Below are 22,153 nucleotides of genomic sequence, written 5' to 3' on the forward strand. Positions count from 1 at the left end.
GGCAACATCAATAGTAAATAATGTAATTGTAACAAACCTCTTAAATTCTGCCAAAATTTTAGGGTAGGTGCCGCCTACCTTGCCTACCCTGACGAGCCGCCACTGTAAGAAAAATGCATTCTTCATAAAAATTTTTGCTTGTTCTAAAATGGTTAATTCCGTTTATACTTTTCCAAATTTCTATACCGCTTTAGAAAAAAATACAAAAAACAAGTCCTAAAAATTGAAAAGCATTTCTATCGTAATACAATTTCGATTTTATTCTTTGATAGATGATTATTAATTATTTTGATTGACGTCATATTTTTTGCTGTTGTTAAAGTGTCACATTTTCCAATAACTATTATTACCAGGATTATTACCCTTTTCGTAGCATTGAACTGAATAAATTTTGTGCTTTTTTAACATTTTAAAACAGCAACAAATATAACATTAATTAAAATTCTAACCTAACCTAACAATCTATCAAAGAATGAAATCGAAATTGTATTACCATAGTAACGCCTTTTAATTTTTAGAAATATTCAAGCTTATATATCTTTTCATGTTTTTTGTAATTTTCCTCAAAACGGGATAGAAATTTGAAAAAGTATAAGCGGAATTAACTATTTTAGAATAAGCAAATTATTTTTGAAGAATGCATTTTTCTAAAAATGGTAATAATAAAAAAGTTTTTTTTTCATCTTGTAAAGACAATCTGGGGACATAGTGTGGATTGAACTAAAAAGTGAAAAATAATTATTAATAATTACTATTAAGACGTTGTTCATCAGCAACAGAAACTCGACTAACTCAATAAAATAAAATAAGGGTTTAAAATAAAGCCATGTTAAAAACAAAACAAAAAATACGAAAAGCGTTAGGTGCTCGATTTTGTTATAGCTATTATTTCATTAGTAACGATTTCTAAAACTTGGAGTTCGTATGAAAATACCGTATGGTCGAATAAAAACGGATCATATGACAGCAATCTTCGTTTCATAGCCATCGCTGACGCCGTTTTTTTATCATACTGTGTATAACAAAGCACCCATAATCGGAAATGAAGATTTAAAGAGGATTGTATCCAAAACATTAATAATATATATATACAGGATTTCCCAGTATTCTTTAGACATAAAATAAGTTAATTGAATAATATTTATTTCTATACAGGGTGTCCCAGAAATAAGTGCAATTATTTTAAGGGGTGGTAGATTTGGTCAAAAGAAACATTTTTTCTCTTTACCCTTTTCAAAATAAGTCCAAAATAACCGAATTATTTTACTGTGAAAATTTAAACAAAAAATGCTTTTTTGCTTAAATTTTGAGAACCACTGTATTTTTTCTGGATTTTCTATCATGTAAATTTAATCTACTACCTATGTTGCCATATTATCATGAATTTATGTTTTTTAACTTAAAACTAAAAAAGTTTCCAAAATTTTTTTCAAAAAATTCCAAAATTTAAAAAAAAAATTCACAAATAAACCTCATAGGCGTGTTTCTGAGGCCGGAATATACTATCTGTTAAAATACTTACACTTATTTCTGGGACACCCTGTATAAAACTGCTTTGTCAGTTAAATGTCATCAAATTTTAAATTTTATGATAAAATATTTCAAGGATCCAAAGATTCATTCCGATTTGAAAGAGGTTTGGGGTATCTACGAATTGCTAAGCGTTTTAACATTTGATTTTCATAAGAAAACACTGGGTACTAAAGGGTGAAAACTACCCTCACCCCTACATAAATTCGTTCTAACAGACATCTTTTGCAACGACTGATTAGATTTCCTAGTATATACTCCATTGCTTGTCCCTTATAAAAACTCCACCTCACATAGTTTTGAGAAATAAAATGTTTCTCAGAAGCTCACCTAAGTACAAATAATATCTCTTGTCACATCAAGCATTAAAATCTAGAAGGCGATATTAGTCTAGGCGAAAATGTGGAATGTTATGTCAATGTCACAAAATTATTTTTGACAATAAGCTTCATACATTTTCAATTAACTTTTATTTTATGCATTGGCGTTACTACAGGGGTGCCGGGCCCCCTCCAGGTACTGCTGGGCACCCCCCAGAGAAATCTTGAATTATGACTCTTGGTTACGTATTAATTTTATTTGCTTGTGATGTAGTAAAAATGACGTTTTCTAGTTTTGTTTAGTTAATAGTTAATATTATTTTGTTGTGTTCAAAAAATGTGTTGATTTTTATTTTTTTAGAAAATTTGTAGGTATTTAAGTAATCTATGGGAACACGGTTTGATAACCAAGTCTATGAAATTTATTGAGAGAGACATTCATGTAAACGTTTTATTCAAAAAAGGTGTTTTTTAAATTATTCTTCATTTTTGAAAAAAAAACCCCCCCCCCCCCCCTGGGCTCAGCTCCAGGCCCCCCACCAGGATGAATTGCTAGTTACGCTAATGATTTTGTGATAGATGCTATCTAACGGACAAATGAGGCACTTTTGTACAGAGATAAATTATTGACTTTTTTTGATTCCAAAAATACGTAGTAATTCTATGCCCACAGAATATTAGGACGCTCTGTAGTTAACTATCCAAGCACTGATATCCAGAGCATAATCTATCTTTAATCTTATAATCTTATTTATCATAATTTAAATTTACAGTATGTCCCCGTATTGTTTTTACAAGAGGATATTTTTTTTTATTATTGACTTTTTGAGAAAAATGCATTCTTTAGAAAATTAAAAAACATGAAAATATGAATTTTCATTAAAATTAAAGTGCGTTTCTATGGTAATATAATTTCCATGTCATTCTTTGGTAGATGGTTTTTATTAATTTTGATTAACGTCATATTTTTTGCTCTTATTAAATTATCACATTTTCCATTAACTATTTTCGCCCTTTTCGTAGCATTGAACTAAATAAATTTTGTGCTTCTTTAACATTTTAAAACAGCAAAAAATATGACGCTAATTAAAATTCTATCAATAACAAATGTATCAAATAATGAAAACAAAATTATATTTCCATTACTTATATTAGGTACCATGGAAACGCGTTTTGATTTTTAGGACTTTAGGAAAAAATTCAACTAATATTTTCATAGTTCCGCGAAAACGGTATGGAAATTTGGATAGTATAAACGGGATTAACCATTTCAGAACAAGCAAATTTTTTTATAAAGAACGTATTTTTTTCAAAATGTCAATAATAAATTTAGGGACATACTGTAGATTTTTAGTTTCTTAAAAAATCTAGCCATTGTAAATAAGTCTACAATTAAATGTGCAATTTTAAAATTATTAACAATTTCGTATTATAGGCAAAATTAAGAAAATATAGCTATATAATTAATATATCTAATTATAGATCAATTTTTCCTTATAATTACATTGTAGTAACAAAAACACTCGCAAAACAGTACCTTAAATAGGTATATCTATAACCTTTAATTAACTGAAAATATATAGATATTTGTAGTTTTAAATCTCATTTTTTACTATCGAAAAAAAAGCATTTATGAAATTTTGTAAATAAGTAAGTAAATAAAATAACTTCAAAATAAATATTTATTATTCCTTAATATTCTGTGGAAAAAAATGCATTTATAAAATTTTGAAAAAAATAACTTAAAAAACAATCTAAAAAATGTTCCAAGACAAAAATATTAGTGATTCATAAAAAAAACATATGTACGATTTTCTTTTTGAATACTTTGACAAATATATATTTTTATCTAATTTTAACTCAGCTAAAAAAAATATTTATATTCGCACGTTGTAATTTTACTCTGTCCACTTTTTCAGATTAAAGTGAAAATAACTCATTATAATTTTCCGAAATATATTTTGTTTAAGAGATTTTTGGATAAATAAAACAGTTCGAAGAACAGGTTATATACATATTTAATCCCTGGCAATTTTTTTGTTTTATTTTTAGATCTCCCTCCTGCTATTGGGTTACTTAGTATGCTACATTAATCTCTCGTTAATCTTACCTATCATAGCAGTATGTTCTTTGGTTTGGTATGAAAATATCAAATCGGAGAAAGGAGAAAGGATACGTAAAAAAATTGTAACCAGTACAATGACAAAGGATGAAATTCAAGATATTGTTAAGGATTTGCCATCTTGGGTAAGAAGCTTAGATCCTATTTTTTTAAATAAGGTAAAAGAAATAATGAATTAAACAGCTATTTTCAACAATTGCAGTGTGGCGAAAACTCATGTAAAACACACAAACGAGAAACTCTCTAAAACACACAAAAATGGGACATCTACAGGGTGGGCCAAATTGGACGCTTTCAAGGGGAAACATCCTTTTCTATAGGAGATAGACGAAAACTAATATGTGTCTGGAGCACAATTTTTATCAAAAATGTGATGGTGAAAACCGCACATCGATATCTATTACCGTTTCGGAGTTATGGGGTGTTTTTCTAAAATGTGTATTTTCTTTAAAAATCTCTGTAACTTTTTTGCTATGGAAAATTTTGTTTGAAAATTTTATGAAAACATTTCCAAATCACCTTTTTACGTAGAATTTAATGGTTTGGTTTGGAATTTTTTTTTTAATTTTTTTTAAGAATTATCAACAGAAAATTTGATTTTTTTATATAGGACACCCTGTATATTTTTAATTAGCTGAAAAGAACTTAAAATTATCTTTCCAAAAATATAGCACACTTGATATTTTGTTACAGTCCCCTACACATTACAGAATTTTTAAAAGTTCGCCACTTTTAACTAGTAGGTTTTGGACCCCTTATTGATGATCTGCCCCTAATGGAACTCGAAAACGTATTTTTCCAGAAAGACGAGGCGCCGCCGCCGCTCGCCGCCTCAGACCGCTGAAGTTATCAGTAAATCTTTGCAACCAATTTCGAGAAAAATTAATTGAATAACTAACCAAGATCCCAGCCGTTGGCCGTCGAGGCCTCCGAGGCGGCCGGACTTGGTGCCTATAGATTTTTATCTTTGCGGAAGAATCAAGTTTCTTATATTAAATTGCCCGTATAATCTAGACTAGAATTAGAAGTATTTAGCGGTTATGCGAGGGTATACAGAGCACCCCTACTGAGTTAATGAATTCCGCGAGAAATGTTCAAAGACGGCCCTGTCTGTCCATAACAGAAGACGGTCGACATGTCGAACACTTGTCGAACACTGTCGTGTTATTAGATATAGTTGAAATGTGTTGATGTTGTTAAATGTCGTTTAAATTGTTATACAATTCTGCAACTCTCATTGCAAATATTGTTTTCGTTTTAAATGCTGCTCAAAGCTAGAATTTTTTTGCTTTACAGCCGGCACCATTCAAAGCCTACTTATTCAAAGTGGGCGAATTTTTAAAAACTCTATAATATCTCGAAGAGGAATCGAGCAAAATATGAAGTATGCTATATTTTTAGAAATGTAATTTTAAATTATTTTCAATGAACTAAAAATATACTATATTTTTAATAGATAAAAAAAAGTTACAGCGATTTGTTAAAAATGCACATTTTTGAAAAACACCCCGTAACGAAACGGTAACAGATATCGATGTGCGGTTTTCACCATCATGTTTTTGATAAAAATTGAACTCCAGACATCGATATTAGTTTTCGTCTATCTCCTACAGAAAACGATGTTTCCCTTTAAAAGCGTCCAATTTGGCCCACCCTGTACAATTGCTAAACATCAGCAGATTATTAGAACTGAACGATTCTGAGTTTTTTGGTTAACAAAAAAATTGGTTAACAAAGTGCGCCAAAAATACAAAAGTAATGTTTTGTTTTGTTGTATAGTATTTCCGAAGTTAATTGAAAATAATAGGACTCTTAATTTGTTTGTCCAGGTCTATGATACCGAAATTAAGAGTACTAACCTATTTCAATTGACTTCGAAAAAACTATAACATCAGATGTTCCAGGTTCCACTGTTGACTTATATAACAAACCCAAAAAAACTCTTTAAAATAGAATCGCCTCCGGAATTCGTTTGCAATCGAATTTCATTTACATCCTGTATATTATTTAATCATGAGTAACTAAATGGTCGTGTTGTTAATTAACTGACTAGATTTATTGATTTGCAGCTAAATTTTCCTGACAGAGAAAAGGCTGAATGGTTAAATGAGGTAATAGATACTAATTGATAGCCATCATAATTTTCCAGAAAATTTACAATTTCATTCTAATTTGTTTTCTCCAGATCATTGCACAACTTTGGCCAAGCTTGAATTGCTACATAATAAAATACTGTAGAGGGAAAATTCAAACTAACATAAGAAAAAAGTTTGAATCGTTCAGATTTGAAGAACTGGACTTCGGAAATCAAGTAGGTTTTAATTTTACCCTTTTTTATTATAAGATATTGAATAATAGAGATAATTTTAGCCACCGAAAATAGATGGAGTTAAAGTTTACAGTAATGCTGTTTCGAAGGATTCAGTTATCATTGACTTCGAGGTCTAGTAAGTAGTAGTAACATATTTTAGGTAACTAACATTTTAGGTACCCTAAAAAATAAGGATGGTTGGCATTTTATATGTGAAATTATATACTGAATGTCACAGTTATTTCGGCGTCAAAGACGGCTGAGGAATGACAATCGATGATAATTTTGGCGAGGTCAAACCCTAGGCGTCATGCATTTACTTGGCCTGCATTCTTCTTTATTATTTTACGCGCTTACTGCCATTTGGCCTTAAGAACGTTGTAATTTATTTTATATTGACATAAAATGATTTTTAAATGATAAAACAGACTTTTGTGTGTCTGAAACCTTCTATCCTTTTTAAATCTTCCTATAAATAATTAGTGTTAATTTTTGACTTTTTATAATATAATAATATAACTGTCATTCCCAGCCGTCTATAACGCCGTTATTTATTTAAAATTACCCTAATTTGTTGAACTTATTATCAGTTAAATAGTAGATATTTATTTTAGTTATGATGGAGATTGTGACATAAGTTTTTCCATGTCTGGCACACAAATAGGCAGGATAAAAGATTTCCAGGTAACTATATATGTATACAGTTATACCATCCTGGTCGCTTCATCTGTATGGTCTGTATTTTAATGCATGCGATAAAGATAAATACTTATAAATAACCAGTTGACAGACAGAGAGACAAGTAATATAATATTGCCGGTTTTTACGTGCGTAGGAAAATGTGTTAGGTTAAGAAAAAATAAACTATTTTAAAAACTTTCATGTATACTACTGTAATGAAGATAATATATCTAAGCTAAATATAATCTATTACAGTTGTAGTAAAATGAGTAACTAATTGTGAAACATCTTTATTTTTCCAACCCTAGATGCAACGTTTTTCCTCAACGCCTACTTGTGCGGTTTGAAATTTTGATGCAAAATCCAGCAATGCCGCATAGAAGAAATGTATCAACCCAACTTTTATCTCTTTATAATACATCTGATTTGTCATTAAGCTGTCTACATCACTGTCTTACACGTTAAAATCCAGACCACGCAGTTTCCATGACCAGATCTGTATATACTGCAGGACATATAGAGGGTTTCTTAAAAAGTTCGCAACTAATGAAAAAACATTCTTTACAAAAATAATAAAACTCAAATGCCTATATTCACTATGCATCGATGCGTGGATTTGATTCGTCCATGCATCCATGCACGCATTATATGATGCGGTTCGTCGATGCGATTTGTCGATGCGATTCGTTAGTTTGTTTGGAAATTCATCCATTGTGATCATGGTATTTCTTTTGATGATTCGGCGGATGGAATGATCGATGGCATCGACGCGACGTATAAGCGCATCAAATCGATGCATTCACGAACCGCACCAACGCATAATGAGTATGGGCTTAATGCAATAACTGATCCATAGAAAAATGAAATTAAAAAATATGATTATAGATGGGAGTCGAAATAAGAGTAGTTCTTAAACCCATCCTTTACAAAGTACCAATAATTGGAGGAATGCAAATATTCTTTCTGAATATACCAGATATCCATTTTGAACTGGAAGGCATAACTGGAATTCCAGGCTTTAGGTAAAATACATCACCATAAAAACTCCTAATCTTAAACTAATTCTATTCATATTTTTAGTTACTTAGTAAGACAAAAAATTGAAGAAATTATCAACAAGAAATTAGTCTTCCCTAATAAAATATCAAAAAGGTTTTCAAAATCAGTCGAAGCTGCTGAATTAAAATCAATTGAAGCTGAGGTAATACAAATATCTTATCCACCAGAGTAGCGCCCCCACAATAAATATTACGTAACTTAAATTTTGGACATTTTAATAATATATATTTATATAGTTTGTCTCACAGGAGAATAGATTTTGATAGACGATTTCTTTAAAATTAGAGGTCATTGTTTGAATTGTCTTGAAATTGTTGTTATGTCACGTAGGATAATATAACATGTATAATTAGTCCTTTTCTAAATAGGGAGTGTTAAGAGTTCATGTTTTCGAAGCCCGAGATTTAGAGAAAAAAGATATGACTGGAAAATCCGACCCATATGCAATTTTAAACGTTGGAGCACAAGAGCAGAAAACTAAAGTTATTAACAGGGAACTTAATCCACAATGGGACCATTATTGCGAAGTAATGAAAAGCAAAATAAAATAATATCAATCAAAAATGTTTTTAAAGAGTTGTTTTGTTCTAGTTCATTATTTTGGATCCAGTGGCGCAACAGTTACATTTTAAATTGTTTGATCAAGATGAATTTAGCGAGGATGATTTCCTAGGAAGGTAAGTTAAAAAGATAATTCCCTATTTAGCCAGACTATAGGGAATAGTCTGTACCATATAAGAAATAATGAATAACAAAGTATGTTAAAACTAAAAGCTACAAAATTCATTCACGCATTGATATTTTGCGAGTATAATAAATCATTCAGATTGAGATTGTGTCACATTTGGTTTTCTTTAGATAGTTTTCTCAGTCGTTCGTACTGTTCTATAATATAACCGTTCAATAGTTAATTGATTAAAACTATCATTGTTAGTAAACGTTCATACTGAATCTGATCATGATTTGACCAAGAACGTTTTGCGGTTCTTGGTTATGAAATAAAGGTAGCGCTTATAAAAATATCTATGTATAAACATAAATAATTCTTAACACAAATATATGCATGATGCCAATGCCATAAAGACCTCTTGTATAATTTTCAATTTTATGTCTCCAAATTTCAAAGATCATGGACTATATCTTCATTTTTTTAAGCTTTAATTATTCGAGTTCTTCAGTCAACAATATGTGATTCAAGTAGGTCTTTACATCTTCCATGCAAATGCAAAATCATAAAATTCCTCTCCAGGCAACGACTTTCCTAGAGCAGCAATTTCTTTAATTTGATCTCTGATATCAAACGCCTGATGTGACCAATATCTAAGTTGTCATTTCTTATCGTAATATAATATATTAAATCACATTAAACCGTTGCAATTAATTTTATTAATATTCTCCATGTATCCAATATGTACATATTTTATTCTTCGTTACAATTGCATTGGGGGTTGGAACCTTTGGTGTTACACAGCAAAATACAACACTAAATCACCACAATTCACCAAAACACTTTTACTTTTACACTGGACGCACGTTTCGCTAACCATGTTAGCATCATTAGCAGATGATTAAAAACTAAACTACAACTTACAATTTGGGCGTTTATAATATACTCGCTCAGTGGGTACCGAGTGGGCGTGGTAAGATCTAGCCAACCGAGTCAGAGCCCAACGAGCGTAACAGTTAGATTTCCGCCACTAGAGTAGTAGGAACAAAGAACTTTAAGGAATTGGACCGTTGTCTCTTTTCATACTATCTTTACATTAATTAATTCTGCTGCTTTCATATGCATCTAATTGCCTGTAATTTGAGACTTGTTTAATTAATTTTAAATTATTAAGATCTATACAATGTTCTTTATCAACAATATGTTCAGTTGGTATATTCCTAATGAATCATATGATAGTGTTGGACATAAAATGGCTAGTTTAAATTTCTTAGTTCATAGATTACTTAGTTTTCCACATACCAACGAAAGATATGAAATAGAAAGAGATTACAGTAGGAATTTAGCTGAGTGTAATGGATATTATCCTTCACTATTTAATAAAATAATTAGAACACGTAGGTATAGGTTAATGATTTCTGAAAATTCGACTTTTCAAGTGGAGAAAGATACGTTAAAATATTTTTCAATACCGTTTGATAGAGAGTTATCCCGTGGTCTAAAAGGAATTTTTAAGAATGTCAATTATAAACTCGTGTATAGTGCTAATAATAAATTACAACAATTATTAGGTAATCCAAAGGATAAAACACCTCCACTGGAAAGGTCGGGTATTTATGAAATTTCTTGTAAAGATTGTAATCAAAAATATGCAAACTAGAAGATCAATTTTAACTAGATTTAAAGAACATTTAGCTCAGATAAGATATGGTAGACCGGAAAATCTTGCGTTGCTGAACATATTGTTGATAAAGAACATTGTATAGATCTTAATAATTTAAAATTAATTAAACAAGTCTCAAATTACAGGCAATTAGATGCATATGAAAGCATCAGAATTAATAAATTTAAAGATACACTGTTATTTTAAATTAGGGCACGTATTTAAATACTTAAAAAAATAATTTTAAATAAAGTCATGTTTTGTTATAAATATAGGTATCCGAATATCTTTTTATACGTAGGTATGTTTGTATAAACCTATGAATGTTCCGAATTTTTATGATTGAACAGTTAAAGTGTCATTTGTATGTATTTAGTAAAAAAAACAAAATTATTAGGAAAATACATATTTATTTATATTGATTTCAGATTTTAACGGTAAATATACTGCTTAATAAAACTTCTGATATATTTCTTTTATTCCTATATTATAAAAAAAATTATTCTATTTCAAAATTAATACAAATAATACAAATATTTTATAACTATAATAAATGTTGATTAAATTACACTGATGCTGAAGTTAATTATAAACTAACAGATATATTTTTCAAACAAAAAGTGCGGTATGAAAAGAGACAACGATCCAATTCCTTAAAGTTCTTTGTTCCTACTACTCTAGTGGCGGAAATCTAACTGTTACGCTCGGTGGGCTCTGACTCGATTGGCTAGATCTTGCCACGCCCACTCGGTGCCCACTGAGCGAGTATATAAACGCTCAAATTGTAGACTGTAGTTTAGTCTTTAATCATCCGCTGATGATGCTAACATGGTTAGCGAAACGCGCGTCCAGTGTAAAAGTGTTTTGGTGTATTGTGGTGATTTAGTGTTTTATTTTTTTTTTTGCTATATTCTTCATGTTAAGGAGAGCAATGTCTTACTTTCACAAGCCGTTTGTATAAATTATAAATGAAATTGAGACATCTAATATTATTTAAACAAAATATTTACTTAACTAAATAAAATTTCTTAGTCCCCTAATAGTTTTCTGTCCTTTATAAAGTATATTTTTGAAGAAATAGGCTTTTCTTACTATAAGACCTCCTAGAGCGTGGAATGTGTTTTTAGATTAATCTATAAATGGTGCAACAAGTTCTTAGAACTAAGAGTAAACAAGAATTACTGGAATGGTGATAACATGTTCTTGAAGTTTTACAGTTTTCTTCACTCACAAATATTATTTTGCATCCAATTTTATTTGGGTAATTTAGAAAGTGCTTTGTATAAGCCTTGTATGCATGTATGTATAATAATATATCAATGAGTATAAGCGAGAAAAACACAAAACATTTGAAGCCTCAATATTTTACCAATTTACATTAGATATACAACTTGTTCTATTTAGAAAAATTGTTATTTTTTCAGTGGTGCGGTGGTAATCGCCGATGTTATAAAACCCGATAGTGATGACCAATGGTTCGAATTAGAAAACGTAAAACATGGAAAAATTCACTTGCGATTCAGTTGGCTTGCTTTGTCTTGTGACAGGAATGCTATAAATGCCGTAAGTTTTTAATGAGTTAATTTTCTAGTATATGCATCACATTCTTGTAAAGTAACATAAATTGCCTCAAATAGGTATGTAGCAAATTAATTTGTTCCCTTTTTATAGGCAGCAGAAGAAACAAGACTTCTCAAGATAGAAAATATTCACACAGCTCTATTAACCATTTACATAGATTCTGCTTTGAACTTGCCAGTAAGTATTTATTAGCATTAATTACTTTGCTAGTTTTATAATAATTAAAACTAGAATGAATTGGCATTAGCAGTTTAAGGACCAACAATTAAACAACCTTTATTTAAAAAATTGCCGGCGTTTCGACATGTATTTTCGTCTTTATCAAGGCTGCAATACAGAGAAAAAAACCCTACTTAAAACATATAAATTATTATGGCTCAGAATTCTTATTTTTATTTTTTTATTAATTTTTTATATACCTAATCAATATTCATAGAAATAATATAATCAATAAATTAGAAAATACCACCAATATAAGTAAAACAGCAACCAAGAAAGAGATTTAAAAAACAAATAATTATACACAAAAATAATTAAATATATGAAAAATACAAAGCCATACCTATTTGGAGCTAAAAGGTTCTTTTGTCAGAAGTTTCCTGTTTGGTTAAAAATAGGTATGGCTTTGTATGTTTCATATATTTAATTGTTTGTGTGTATAATTATTTATATTTTTAAATCTCTCTTTCTTGGTTACTGTTTTACTTATACTGGTGATATTTTCTAACGTGTTGATTATATTATTATACAGGGTGGCCCGAACTGTATTCCGGAAACATCAGCAGCATATTCTGCACTTAAAAATAAATAAAAAAGTTCGTATAAATGTATGTCGAAAATGCTTAGTTTCGGAGATACAGGGTGTAGAAGTTTCATTTTTATTTCGATTTTTTCCAAATATTTAAAAGTAATGTCAATATTTGGATGAAAATTCGTGTCTAGAGGTTTTTTTGATATAAGAAATTTGATTTTGATGTCAATATGACTCCTACTTATAGAGGGCGCCACCTACATATTTTTTAACTGGTTTGAAGAGTAATAACTTTTCGTCCGTACCTGTATAAAAGTACTGAGTAAAAAAATATACATTTACGACGTTTTCTACGTTAAAAAAGTCTCTTGGTAAAAATCGCTGCGAGTAATGGTTCTCGAGATATTAGGAATCGAAATTATCAATACCTGTCATCACTGACATAAATTAAAAATGTTGACTAAGTAGTTATTAGACTGAAATCATAAATTTGAAATGTTTTTGTGCTAAAAGTTTAATAGAAACTGTTTTATCATCATTTTTTCGAAGAATTTATGATTTATTAAAAAAAAAGTTCCCAAATTTATAATTTCAGTCAAATAATTTATCTACCCAACACTTTTTTTGTCAATAATGACATGTATTGACTATTTCCATTCTAAATATCTTGAGAACGGTTGCTCGCAGCGATTTTTACCAAGAGACATTTTTTACGTAGAAAATCACGGAAATGTATATTTTTTCACTCAGTAGTTTAATACAGGTACGGACGAAAAGTTATTACTCTTCAAAACAGTTAGAACACATGTAGGTGGCGCCCCCTACAAATAGGAGTCATATTGATATCTAAATCAAATTTCTCATGTTAAAAAACTCCAAGTCACCAATTTTCATCCAAATATTTACGTTACTTCAAAAATTATTTGGAAAAAATCGAAATAAAAATGAAATTTCTACAACCTGTATCTTCGAAACTAAGCATTTTAGGACTTACATTTATACGAAATTTATTACTTATTTTTATCTGCAGAATATGCTGCCGAAGTTTCCGGAATACAATTCGGACTACCCTGTATATTTATACTCTACCACATTATTAAAATTAGAATATCAAAATTTAAACTGAAATCTCGAAACTTGTAAAAAATAGTAAACGATTATATTGAATTATTATTAGCATCACAACAGCTGAAATCTGATCTTTTTAATATCTAGAAACCCAAGAGTTATAAAAGGCCTGATCCTTATATGATTTTGACGGTGGGTAAAAACCAAACAAAAAGTAGAACAAAGAGGCATACGTGTAATCCAGTATGGGAACAGGGATTTTACTTGCTAGTAAAAAATCCGGAAAATGATTCTTTAATTATCAATATCATGGGTAAGTGGGCAAGATATGTCGATTTACTAAAATACAGATTAGTAATAATAATTCCAAAACATACGTTTTAATATAATTTACAGATAAACAATCTGATACCAAATTGGATAAACTGGTATATAATATAGCGACTTTACTTGAGAAACCAGAAATGCAGATAAGTAAACAGGAGTTTAAATTGCAGCAGAATTTGAATAGTTCAATAATAGTATCTTTGCAGTTAAGGGTAAGATATAAATACTCGTATTGTAAAAATATTTCTCAATATACACTGACGCATGACGTAAGGAACTCATATTATGTTATCGACAATAAAAAAAGCAAAATTGTTCTATTATTACATATACACTTAATATATTTTTAGTTCATTCCAGCATACATAATTATATCTATAGTATTTTAAAGTAGTTCTTGATGTTAGATATGTATTTATTCAATAACAGATTTCCTTCATTCTGCCTATTAAAAAAGGTAAATATTTTCTGAATATACCGTCCGCTTTGAGCAAGCCGGCAACGCCAAAATATATCATTGTATTCTGAAATCAACCAACCTGATTGGTGGAGATTCTCGCACGTTCCGTTGCCGGGAGTTGTCATGCGCATAACGCTTTCCTATTGGCCAATGCTACCCTCAAGTTTATGCTCTTCCGAGGAAATAGGGCAATTATTGACTAGTATTGAAAATATTCGGTGTTGGTGTTAAAGTATTCAATAAATACCTTTAAATAAATAAAAAATATATTTAAATTTAAAGAATAAGCATATATGTAGGGTTTTTTTGGACCCTTTTTCCGCTTCTTGTATTTTGTTTGTTTATATATACCCTACCAAAACTTTCAGCTCCATCTACGGTAACGTGGATGAAGCAAGCATGAAATACCTTTAACTTTATTTATGCAGAATATAATTAATACCACGGCATTCTAACAAATATTACTATATTTAGAAACTCAGTCGACAAAAGATAAAGACATAATATGAAGTAAAACAATATAATAAAGTTTACTGAAAAATGTAGATATTTCTGATATATTTTCATAAAACGCCGCACGCCCCTGGACATTTTATGAATAAAATCAACCATGATTTATGAGATCTGCTTTCCCTGATGCCTAGTTGTATCAGACTATATTAGGAATAATCTTTAGACAAAAAAAAATAATTGACTAATCTAATTTTTAGATATTACACAAATCCAAATTTGAAATCGAAGAATTAGACTCAGATTCAGATGATGAATGTTCGGAGGACATAATCAACACTGATTTAACAAAAATAGTCAAAGAAAGTCGCTCAAGTAATGCTTCCACTCCTACACCTCCATCGCGTAAAAAAAGTGTAAATGAAAAACCTGTTGAAAAGACGAAACAAACGGAAAATGCACAAGAGCCAACAATACGGACATCTTGTTTTGTACAGTAAGCTAATTATAATACTTTAATAGAAAAACAATTAAGATTTTTTCCTTTGTAAATGCGTCCATATTGCTCGCAAGCAGCCCGAACAAACACGCCAAATACGAGAAAGCATGGCAAGAAGTCGAAGCAAGATGTTCGCAGCGCTCGCAGTACTCCACGTGGTTGCGATCACATGAAATGTCTGTTTCGACTGTTCGGTGCATCAAAGAGACGCTTTGGAGCCGTGCGAGCATACTTGACGGCAGTTTGAAGCGCTTGAGCTATTTTTGTTTTTTGTTTCGATGTCCGAACCATACGAACGCAGGCATTATACTAGACAACTTGCTTGTGAGCCGAAAGATCTTGATTGTATATTTAATATTCATTATCAATATTCTTTATCTATGGATTTTGAGAAACACGGCAAATAGGAGCGCAAGCACAATCAGAAGCAAGAGCGCGAGCAAGATCACGAGCAATGTGGACGCACCTTAATACAATTTAATGTTCGTTTTACATATATCTTTTCTGAATAAAACAGATTTTGAACTAATCGTTTTTTCAAACGTTCTCGTTTTTTTTTGTGTAAGAAAATGTATGAAGTAGTAATAATTGCATTGAATTTTTTAGAAGCCCGGAACAATTGGGAAGAATTGAACTGTCTTTAAGCTACAGCGAATTAAGGCAAAAATTACTAGTCATAGTACATCGAATATCGTAAGTAATAAAACGGATGTTATTTAGTATCCTATTTATTTAAATGCAATTATTAAATTCACTATCAAACTCTTATAAACATATAAATCTTTTCTAAATAATTATTACTAGTTGGTGTTTTGATCATTTTTAGGGCTCTGCCATTAAAAGATCCCAATCACATTCCAGATCCTTATGTTAAATTGAAATTAAGTGGTAATGGAGGTTCAGCTGTTAAACATAGAACAAAGGTAATAATTCAAAATAGTAATAAAGAAGTTTTATATCGGCAAATTTGACAAACCTAAAGAGGTTTATATGACTGATTTGGCTCAGTGTTGATCAATGACGATTTTTTAGCCGACCATACCAACAGGTATAGTAGGCTAGTAAGATCGGAAAAAAAGTTTTTTTAATTTCACACAAAATGAGTTATTTGGGTCATAAATGACCTAAATACAAAATATGTTCATGGCGTCTGTCTGTCCGTCTGTCTGTAACACGATAACTCAAAAACCGCTAAACCGATTTTAACCAAATTTGGCACAAAAATACTGTGGCACCCGAGAATCTGGCCATTAGTTTTTGGTGGGGGTGGGGGGTTGGTAAGGAGATATAGGAGGGGGTTAAAAATTTAAAAACATCGTAACTCCAAAATTACAGTAGCTAGTGAAACGCGGTTTTCAATTTAAGATTAGGAATAATATTTGCAACAAAATTTGTAATAACATCAAAATCAGTCAAGGTCGCAGTTTTTGAGATAAAAAAAAGAAAAAATTCCTTTACTTTGAAACTAAAAGAACTGCCTACCAACTTTTTATTAACATATTTTAGTATGGGCGGCTATACGTGCCTCCCGGCGCCAATTTTTTAACATGATTGAATATAAAGTTAGGTACACTCACAAAAATTGTTGCATTAATTAATGTACTTAGTCTAGGAACCATAACACACTGCGCAAAGAATTACTTTTGAGTCCTTAAGATTTACCGTATGATCGAAAATAACGGCGTTCAGTTGGCTTGGAAATGGCGATCGATGACATCCCCCCATGGATTGTCGCCTATACATACAATGTGTGGGAATTGAAGCCTTATCAGAGACAACTAGATAACCGATCCATGTATATTTCACATAAGTTCTTCTGTTAGGCAAGCCGTGGCGCAATAGCGCAACTCCAAAATTACGAATATCGATTAGCCCTTACTGTGAGGATTAGCCATTGTCAAACGGAAGCGCAAACGAAAGCCGTACGAAGCTGTACGAAGCCGAACGAATGGACAGCTACGCTATTGGTCTAGTTATCCGATCTATAATTCAAAATCCAGGCTTGCGCACTATGCTTGAGCTCGCCTAACTGCGACTTGTGCAAATTCCTTCGGAAGATTTATACCCTGCTGGCAAGCGAAACCTTGGGTCGGCGTTTACATGTATAGGAGTGAATTGCTATGGCAAACTAGTAAGTCGGAGAGAGCAAAAATACGAAGTATTTGTTATATAACCACTTAATCTGACGCTAAATTTCATGCGCCATGGGAAACTACTTGTCTTCTGTCTTTATTCAGTACATCTTATTTTGCAAAACGTGTTGACCGCACTCTTCGTACACAGGAAAATCGGCACCCAAGACCAGAAATGCCAGCCCTAGTATACCCATTTCACCGGTTTGGCTTCGCAGAGTGCAGTTTGGAGTCGATATTCTTTAGTTAATAAATATATGCATCCCCCATATAATTTTACATATAAAATGACTGTGATCTTCATTTAATAGCCATCGCAGACGCCGTTTTTTTCGATCTTATTGTACAATAATCTCATTGTAATTCAACTTCTGACACAATGTCTTTCATGATTTATTTGTACCGGGTGTCCCACTAAGAATAGCTCTCGGCTGTATCTCGGAAAGTATTAGCCGTAGGGTTTACGGAAAAAATATTTATAACCAAAGGGGCTATGGGAAATTGCTGGAAATTATTTTCAAGTTTGTAGAACGACCGCTAGGGGGCGCAACTGCAACAAAAAATATTTTTTAAACCTTTATTATTTGAAATAGTTGAAGTTGTTGGCATTTTGAAAAAGCAATCAAAGATAAAAAACGCTGATAAGACTATCAAAATGTTGATCTAATAACAATTTGACGTTTATACTATTACGTCAAAAGCAACTTTTTTCGAAAGCCTACCATGACTTCACTGAATCATCGTTTCTTGTTCACTGTTATTAATATCTTAACTAGTAGATATTAATACCTCTGGTATTATGGTATTCTCGTATTTCGTCGATTTTAAAATAAACTAACTATTTCTATCTTATTTTTTTGTTAGAATGAGCATAATTAAGAGGGTTACTGATACCGTGTTGTAAAAATAAGGTAATTAAGGGCTTATTTTTTGGTATTTATTATAATTTTGCTAATATTTTCGGTTTGAAAGAAGATATCAAGATGCGGTTTTCGCTGACTTTTTAAGCTTTTACTACTCTTTACTATCAGCTAAAATTACATATACTATTGCATCTATTTTTTTTGAAAAAACGCGCAATTTTTGTTACATTGTAAGACAATGCCCCCTAGCGTCTACTTTCAAAAGCTTATTATTATTGTTTATATGGTACAATATAGAGTAAGAAACGCTCTTTTAAACGAGCCCTCGCTTGCTGGATTCCGATCATCCAGTCCAGAGTTATTAATATTTAAATAAAAAGAGATCTAACCTTCCCCCACTACTTTATTTTGGTAGATAGGGGAAAATGGCTTTAACAAAAAAAAATTCAAAATTTACTGAAACTTATGAAGCTATTACTTATAGTACACCTTATCTACGCAAAATTGTGTAAAAACTCCATTTTCTTATTTTTTGTTGCAGTTGCGCCCCCTAGCGGTCGTTCTACAAACTTGAAAATAATTTCCAGCAATTTCCCCTAGCCCCTTTAGTTATAAATATTTTTTTCCGCAGCCCCTACGGCTAATACTTTCCGAGATACAGCCGAGAGCTATTCTTAGTGGGACACCCTGTACATAATTTTGCATTGTGCATGAACTCAATTATAAAACGTACAAGAAATATTATAAACCAGATACAGAAGAAGTACTGTGAAGTCATAAAAAAATATAATCAGTCAAGTGAAACCTATAAAAAACTGACAAAAAGACGTTCCAAAATGGTTGCCGTGTCAGTGTAAGAATATAAAATTACTATTTGACGCCTTTGGCAAAATAACAACAAACAAAATAAAGCACAACTACACACCAAAACGCTTTTAAGACTAGACGCGCGTTTCACTAACGATAAGCATCATCAGCAGATGTTAAAAAAAATAATTCGTTGTAAACTAGTGTTTTATTTTGCTGTTGTAGCACCAAAGGTTCCAACTCCAACTGCATCCTATCTTAGTCTTATTATTCAATAGTTTATATCATCAAATCTGTTTTGATGAAATATCAACATGTGCTCAACATCCTTTTGAATTTTTCATTTATTATTAGGTAATCGTGGATTCCTGTGACCCAATTTATGAAGAGACTTTCGAATATCTTTTGTCAGTATCCGATTTGCCATCCTATACTCTTGTAGTCACCGTGAAAAATAAGAAAATGTTTAGCTCGAGTATTCTGGGACAGGTAAACATCAATTTTAATTGTGGACTTTTGTAATCATTTTTTGTGTTTTCAGATTACCATAGACCTCAAGCGACTACAAAATTCAGTAGGTACTATTCGGAGCTGGTATGAATTATTAGAAGAACAAGTATCTGATTGATGTAGATGCCTGTGCATTAAGTATTGAAGGTTGTGAAGTACTTTTTAATGTGATGTATGTAGAGTATACCGTATTTTACTCTTAAGTCCAAAAAGTCATCTCCCACATGTGCATTAATAATATATCTATCTAATAGGTATTAAAAGTACAAATTAAAATGTATATTAAAAAATGGACAAATATTTTAAATAACTTATTTTCTATAAAAGCTAATTATTTTAATATAAGAGTTGTTGATAAAATTGCAGCGTGAATGCTGCAGAACAAAAATCTCTATAGTTTGTAATGTCTACAGTCAGTTTTTGTTAAAGTATAAAATTTAGTATTTCATTGTACAATATATGTATAATATAATCAAAAAATTTCAACGCCAAACGTGCTTTGTAAGAAGATATATAAGAATTAAAGGAATTTTCATTATAATTTTTGTTAAATGCCAAAGTTAAATGCCACTTGATCACAATTTTTTTTATGGTGATGGTATTTTTTACTGTAAGATACCTTTTTTAAATCCTTATAATTTTTCTAATTCTTTTATATTTCTTAATTTTTAATCACAGATGGACTTTTGATCCATTATTTTTTAAAATGGATATTAATATTAATTCATCTCCTCACTTATTCCAAAAACAAAAAAAATTATTGCACATTTCAACGTAAAAGCAAAGCAAACCAAAAAATTAAACAACAATTGAACTATATTTTACATAAACAAAAGGATTAAAATAACTTGAAAATACGCTTTAATTTACTTCAATACCTATGTATATTTTATTAACGTTTTTATAAGCTTTGTTATATTTTATACAAAAATATATTTATTATATACAAAATCACTTTAAAACAAGTGTTTTATTACAAGATAGACAAACGATATACATACACGGGTCGGCAAAGGCTGGCTTTGGTGTGCCGATTTTCGTAAATAGGTACAGTGAATGTGTTCAGTACAGTAAGATGTACTGAACAAAGACAGCTGATGAAGTATTCCCAAAAACATGAAATAAAGCATCAGATTAAGTGGATATGTAATAAACGCTTTGCATTTTTCTTTTTCCAACAAAATCGTCATAACGATTCACTCTAAACATGTAAATACCAACCAAACCAAAACGCTCCCTTGCCCACACTGTATAATGTATATGTTACGGTTAAGGTCCGATGTCCGGTTAATGTCGACATTACCCGGTTAATCTCGAGAATAACACACAACAAAATAACCAAAAACATAACCTAACCCAAACATTAACATGTTAATGTCGACATTAACCGGACATCGGACTCTAACCGTAACATAATATACAGGATGGTCCGAATTGTATTTCGGAAACTTCGGCAACATATTATGCAGATAAAAATAAGTAAAAAAGTTAAATGTATGTCCTAAAATGGGTTTAGTTTCGGAGATACACGGTGTAGAAGTTTCGGTTTTATTTCGATTTTTTCAAAATTATTTAAGAAGTAACGTCAATATTTGGATGAAAATTGGTGTCTGGGGCTTTTATGACACGAGAAATTTCATTTTGATGTCAAAATCACTCCTATTTGTAGAGGGTGTCACTTACAATGTGTTGTAACTGTTTTGAAGAGTAATAACTTTTCGTCCGTATCTGTATAAAACTACTGACTGAAAAAATATACATTTCCATGACTTTCTATGTAAAAAATGCCTCTTGGTAAAAATCGCTACGAGCAACCGTTCTCAAGATATTTAAAATGGATATAATCAATACATATTATTGACAAAAAATAAGCACACGTGAGAATAGTTATTTGAATGAAATAATAAATTTTTATTTTTTTAAATTAATCATAAATTTTTTTGATAAGAAATGATGATTAAACAGTTTCTGTTGAACTTTTGGCACAAAAATATTCCAAATTTATGATTTCAGTCTAATAAATATTTAGTCAACATATTTAATTTATGTCAATGATGACAGGTATTGATAATTTTGATTCTAAATATCTCGAGAACCATTACTCGTAGCGATTTTTACCAAGAGACCTTTTTTATGTAAAAAAAGTCGTAGATGTATTTTTTTACTCAGCAGTTTTATACAGGTATGGACAAAAAGTTATTACTCTTCAAACCAGTTATAAAATATGTAGGTGACGCCCTCTACAAGTAGGAGTCATATTGACATGAAAATCAAATTTCTCCTGTCAAAAAACTCACAGACACCAATTTTCGTCGAAATATTGACGTTACTTCAAAAATTATTTGGAAAAAA

The 22,153-nt window shown here is 30.8% G+C and overlaps 1 protein-coding gene across 1 annotated transcript in view; it reads left to right on the forward strand.

The window, feature by feature from the left end:
- Positions 1 to 20,448, forward strand: part of LOC115889465 (extended synaptotagmin-3-like) — a 28,868-nt gene extending 8,420 nt beyond the window's left edge. The window contains exons 3-20 of the mRNA XM_030909450.1: positions 3,903 to 4,097; positions 6,042 to 6,083; positions 6,158 to 6,283; positions 6,343 to 6,419; positions 6,898 to 6,967; positions 7,850 to 7,986; positions 8,045 to 8,165; positions 8,392 to 8,550; positions 8,615 to 8,700; positions 11,778 to 11,916; positions 12,025 to 12,111; positions 13,901 to 14,066; positions 14,150 to 14,292; positions 15,251 to 15,486; positions 16,096 to 16,182; positions 16,316 to 16,412; positions 19,646 to 19,780; positions 19,833 to 20,448. Of these exons, the coding sequence (XP_030765310.1) occupies positions 3,903 to 4,097; positions 6,042 to 6,083; positions 6,158 to 6,283; positions 6,343 to 6,419; positions 6,898 to 6,967; positions 7,850 to 7,986; positions 8,045 to 8,165; positions 8,392 to 8,550; positions 8,615 to 8,700; positions 11,778 to 11,916; positions 12,025 to 12,111; positions 13,901 to 14,066; positions 14,150 to 14,292; positions 15,251 to 15,486; positions 16,096 to 16,182; positions 16,316 to 16,412; positions 19,646 to 19,780; positions 19,833 to 19,919 (2,190 nt within the window). The 3' untranslated portion in view covers positions 19,920 to 20,448. The remainder of the gene's footprint in view (positions 1 to 3,902; positions 4,098 to 6,041; positions 6,084 to 6,157; positions 6,284 to 6,342; positions 6,420 to 6,897; positions 6,968 to 7,849; positions 7,987 to 8,044; positions 8,166 to 8,391; positions 8,551 to 8,614; positions 8,701 to 11,777; positions 11,917 to 12,024; positions 12,112 to 13,900; positions 14,067 to 14,149; positions 14,293 to 15,250; positions 15,487 to 16,095; positions 16,183 to 16,315; positions 16,413 to 19,645; positions 19,781 to 19,832) is intronic.
- Positions 20,449 to 22,153: the final 1,705 nt, after the last annotated feature.

The sequence above is a fragment of the Sitophilus oryzae genome, unplaced genomic scaffold, assembly GCF_002938485.1.
Source record: "Sitophilus oryzae breed Bouriz unplaced genomic scaffold, Soryzae_2.0 scaffold_815_pilon_pilon, whole genome shotgun sequence".
In the NCBI taxonomy this organism is placed as follows: domain Eukaryota; kingdom Metazoa; phylum Arthropoda; class Insecta; order Coleoptera; family Curculionidae; genus Sitophilus; species Sitophilus oryzae.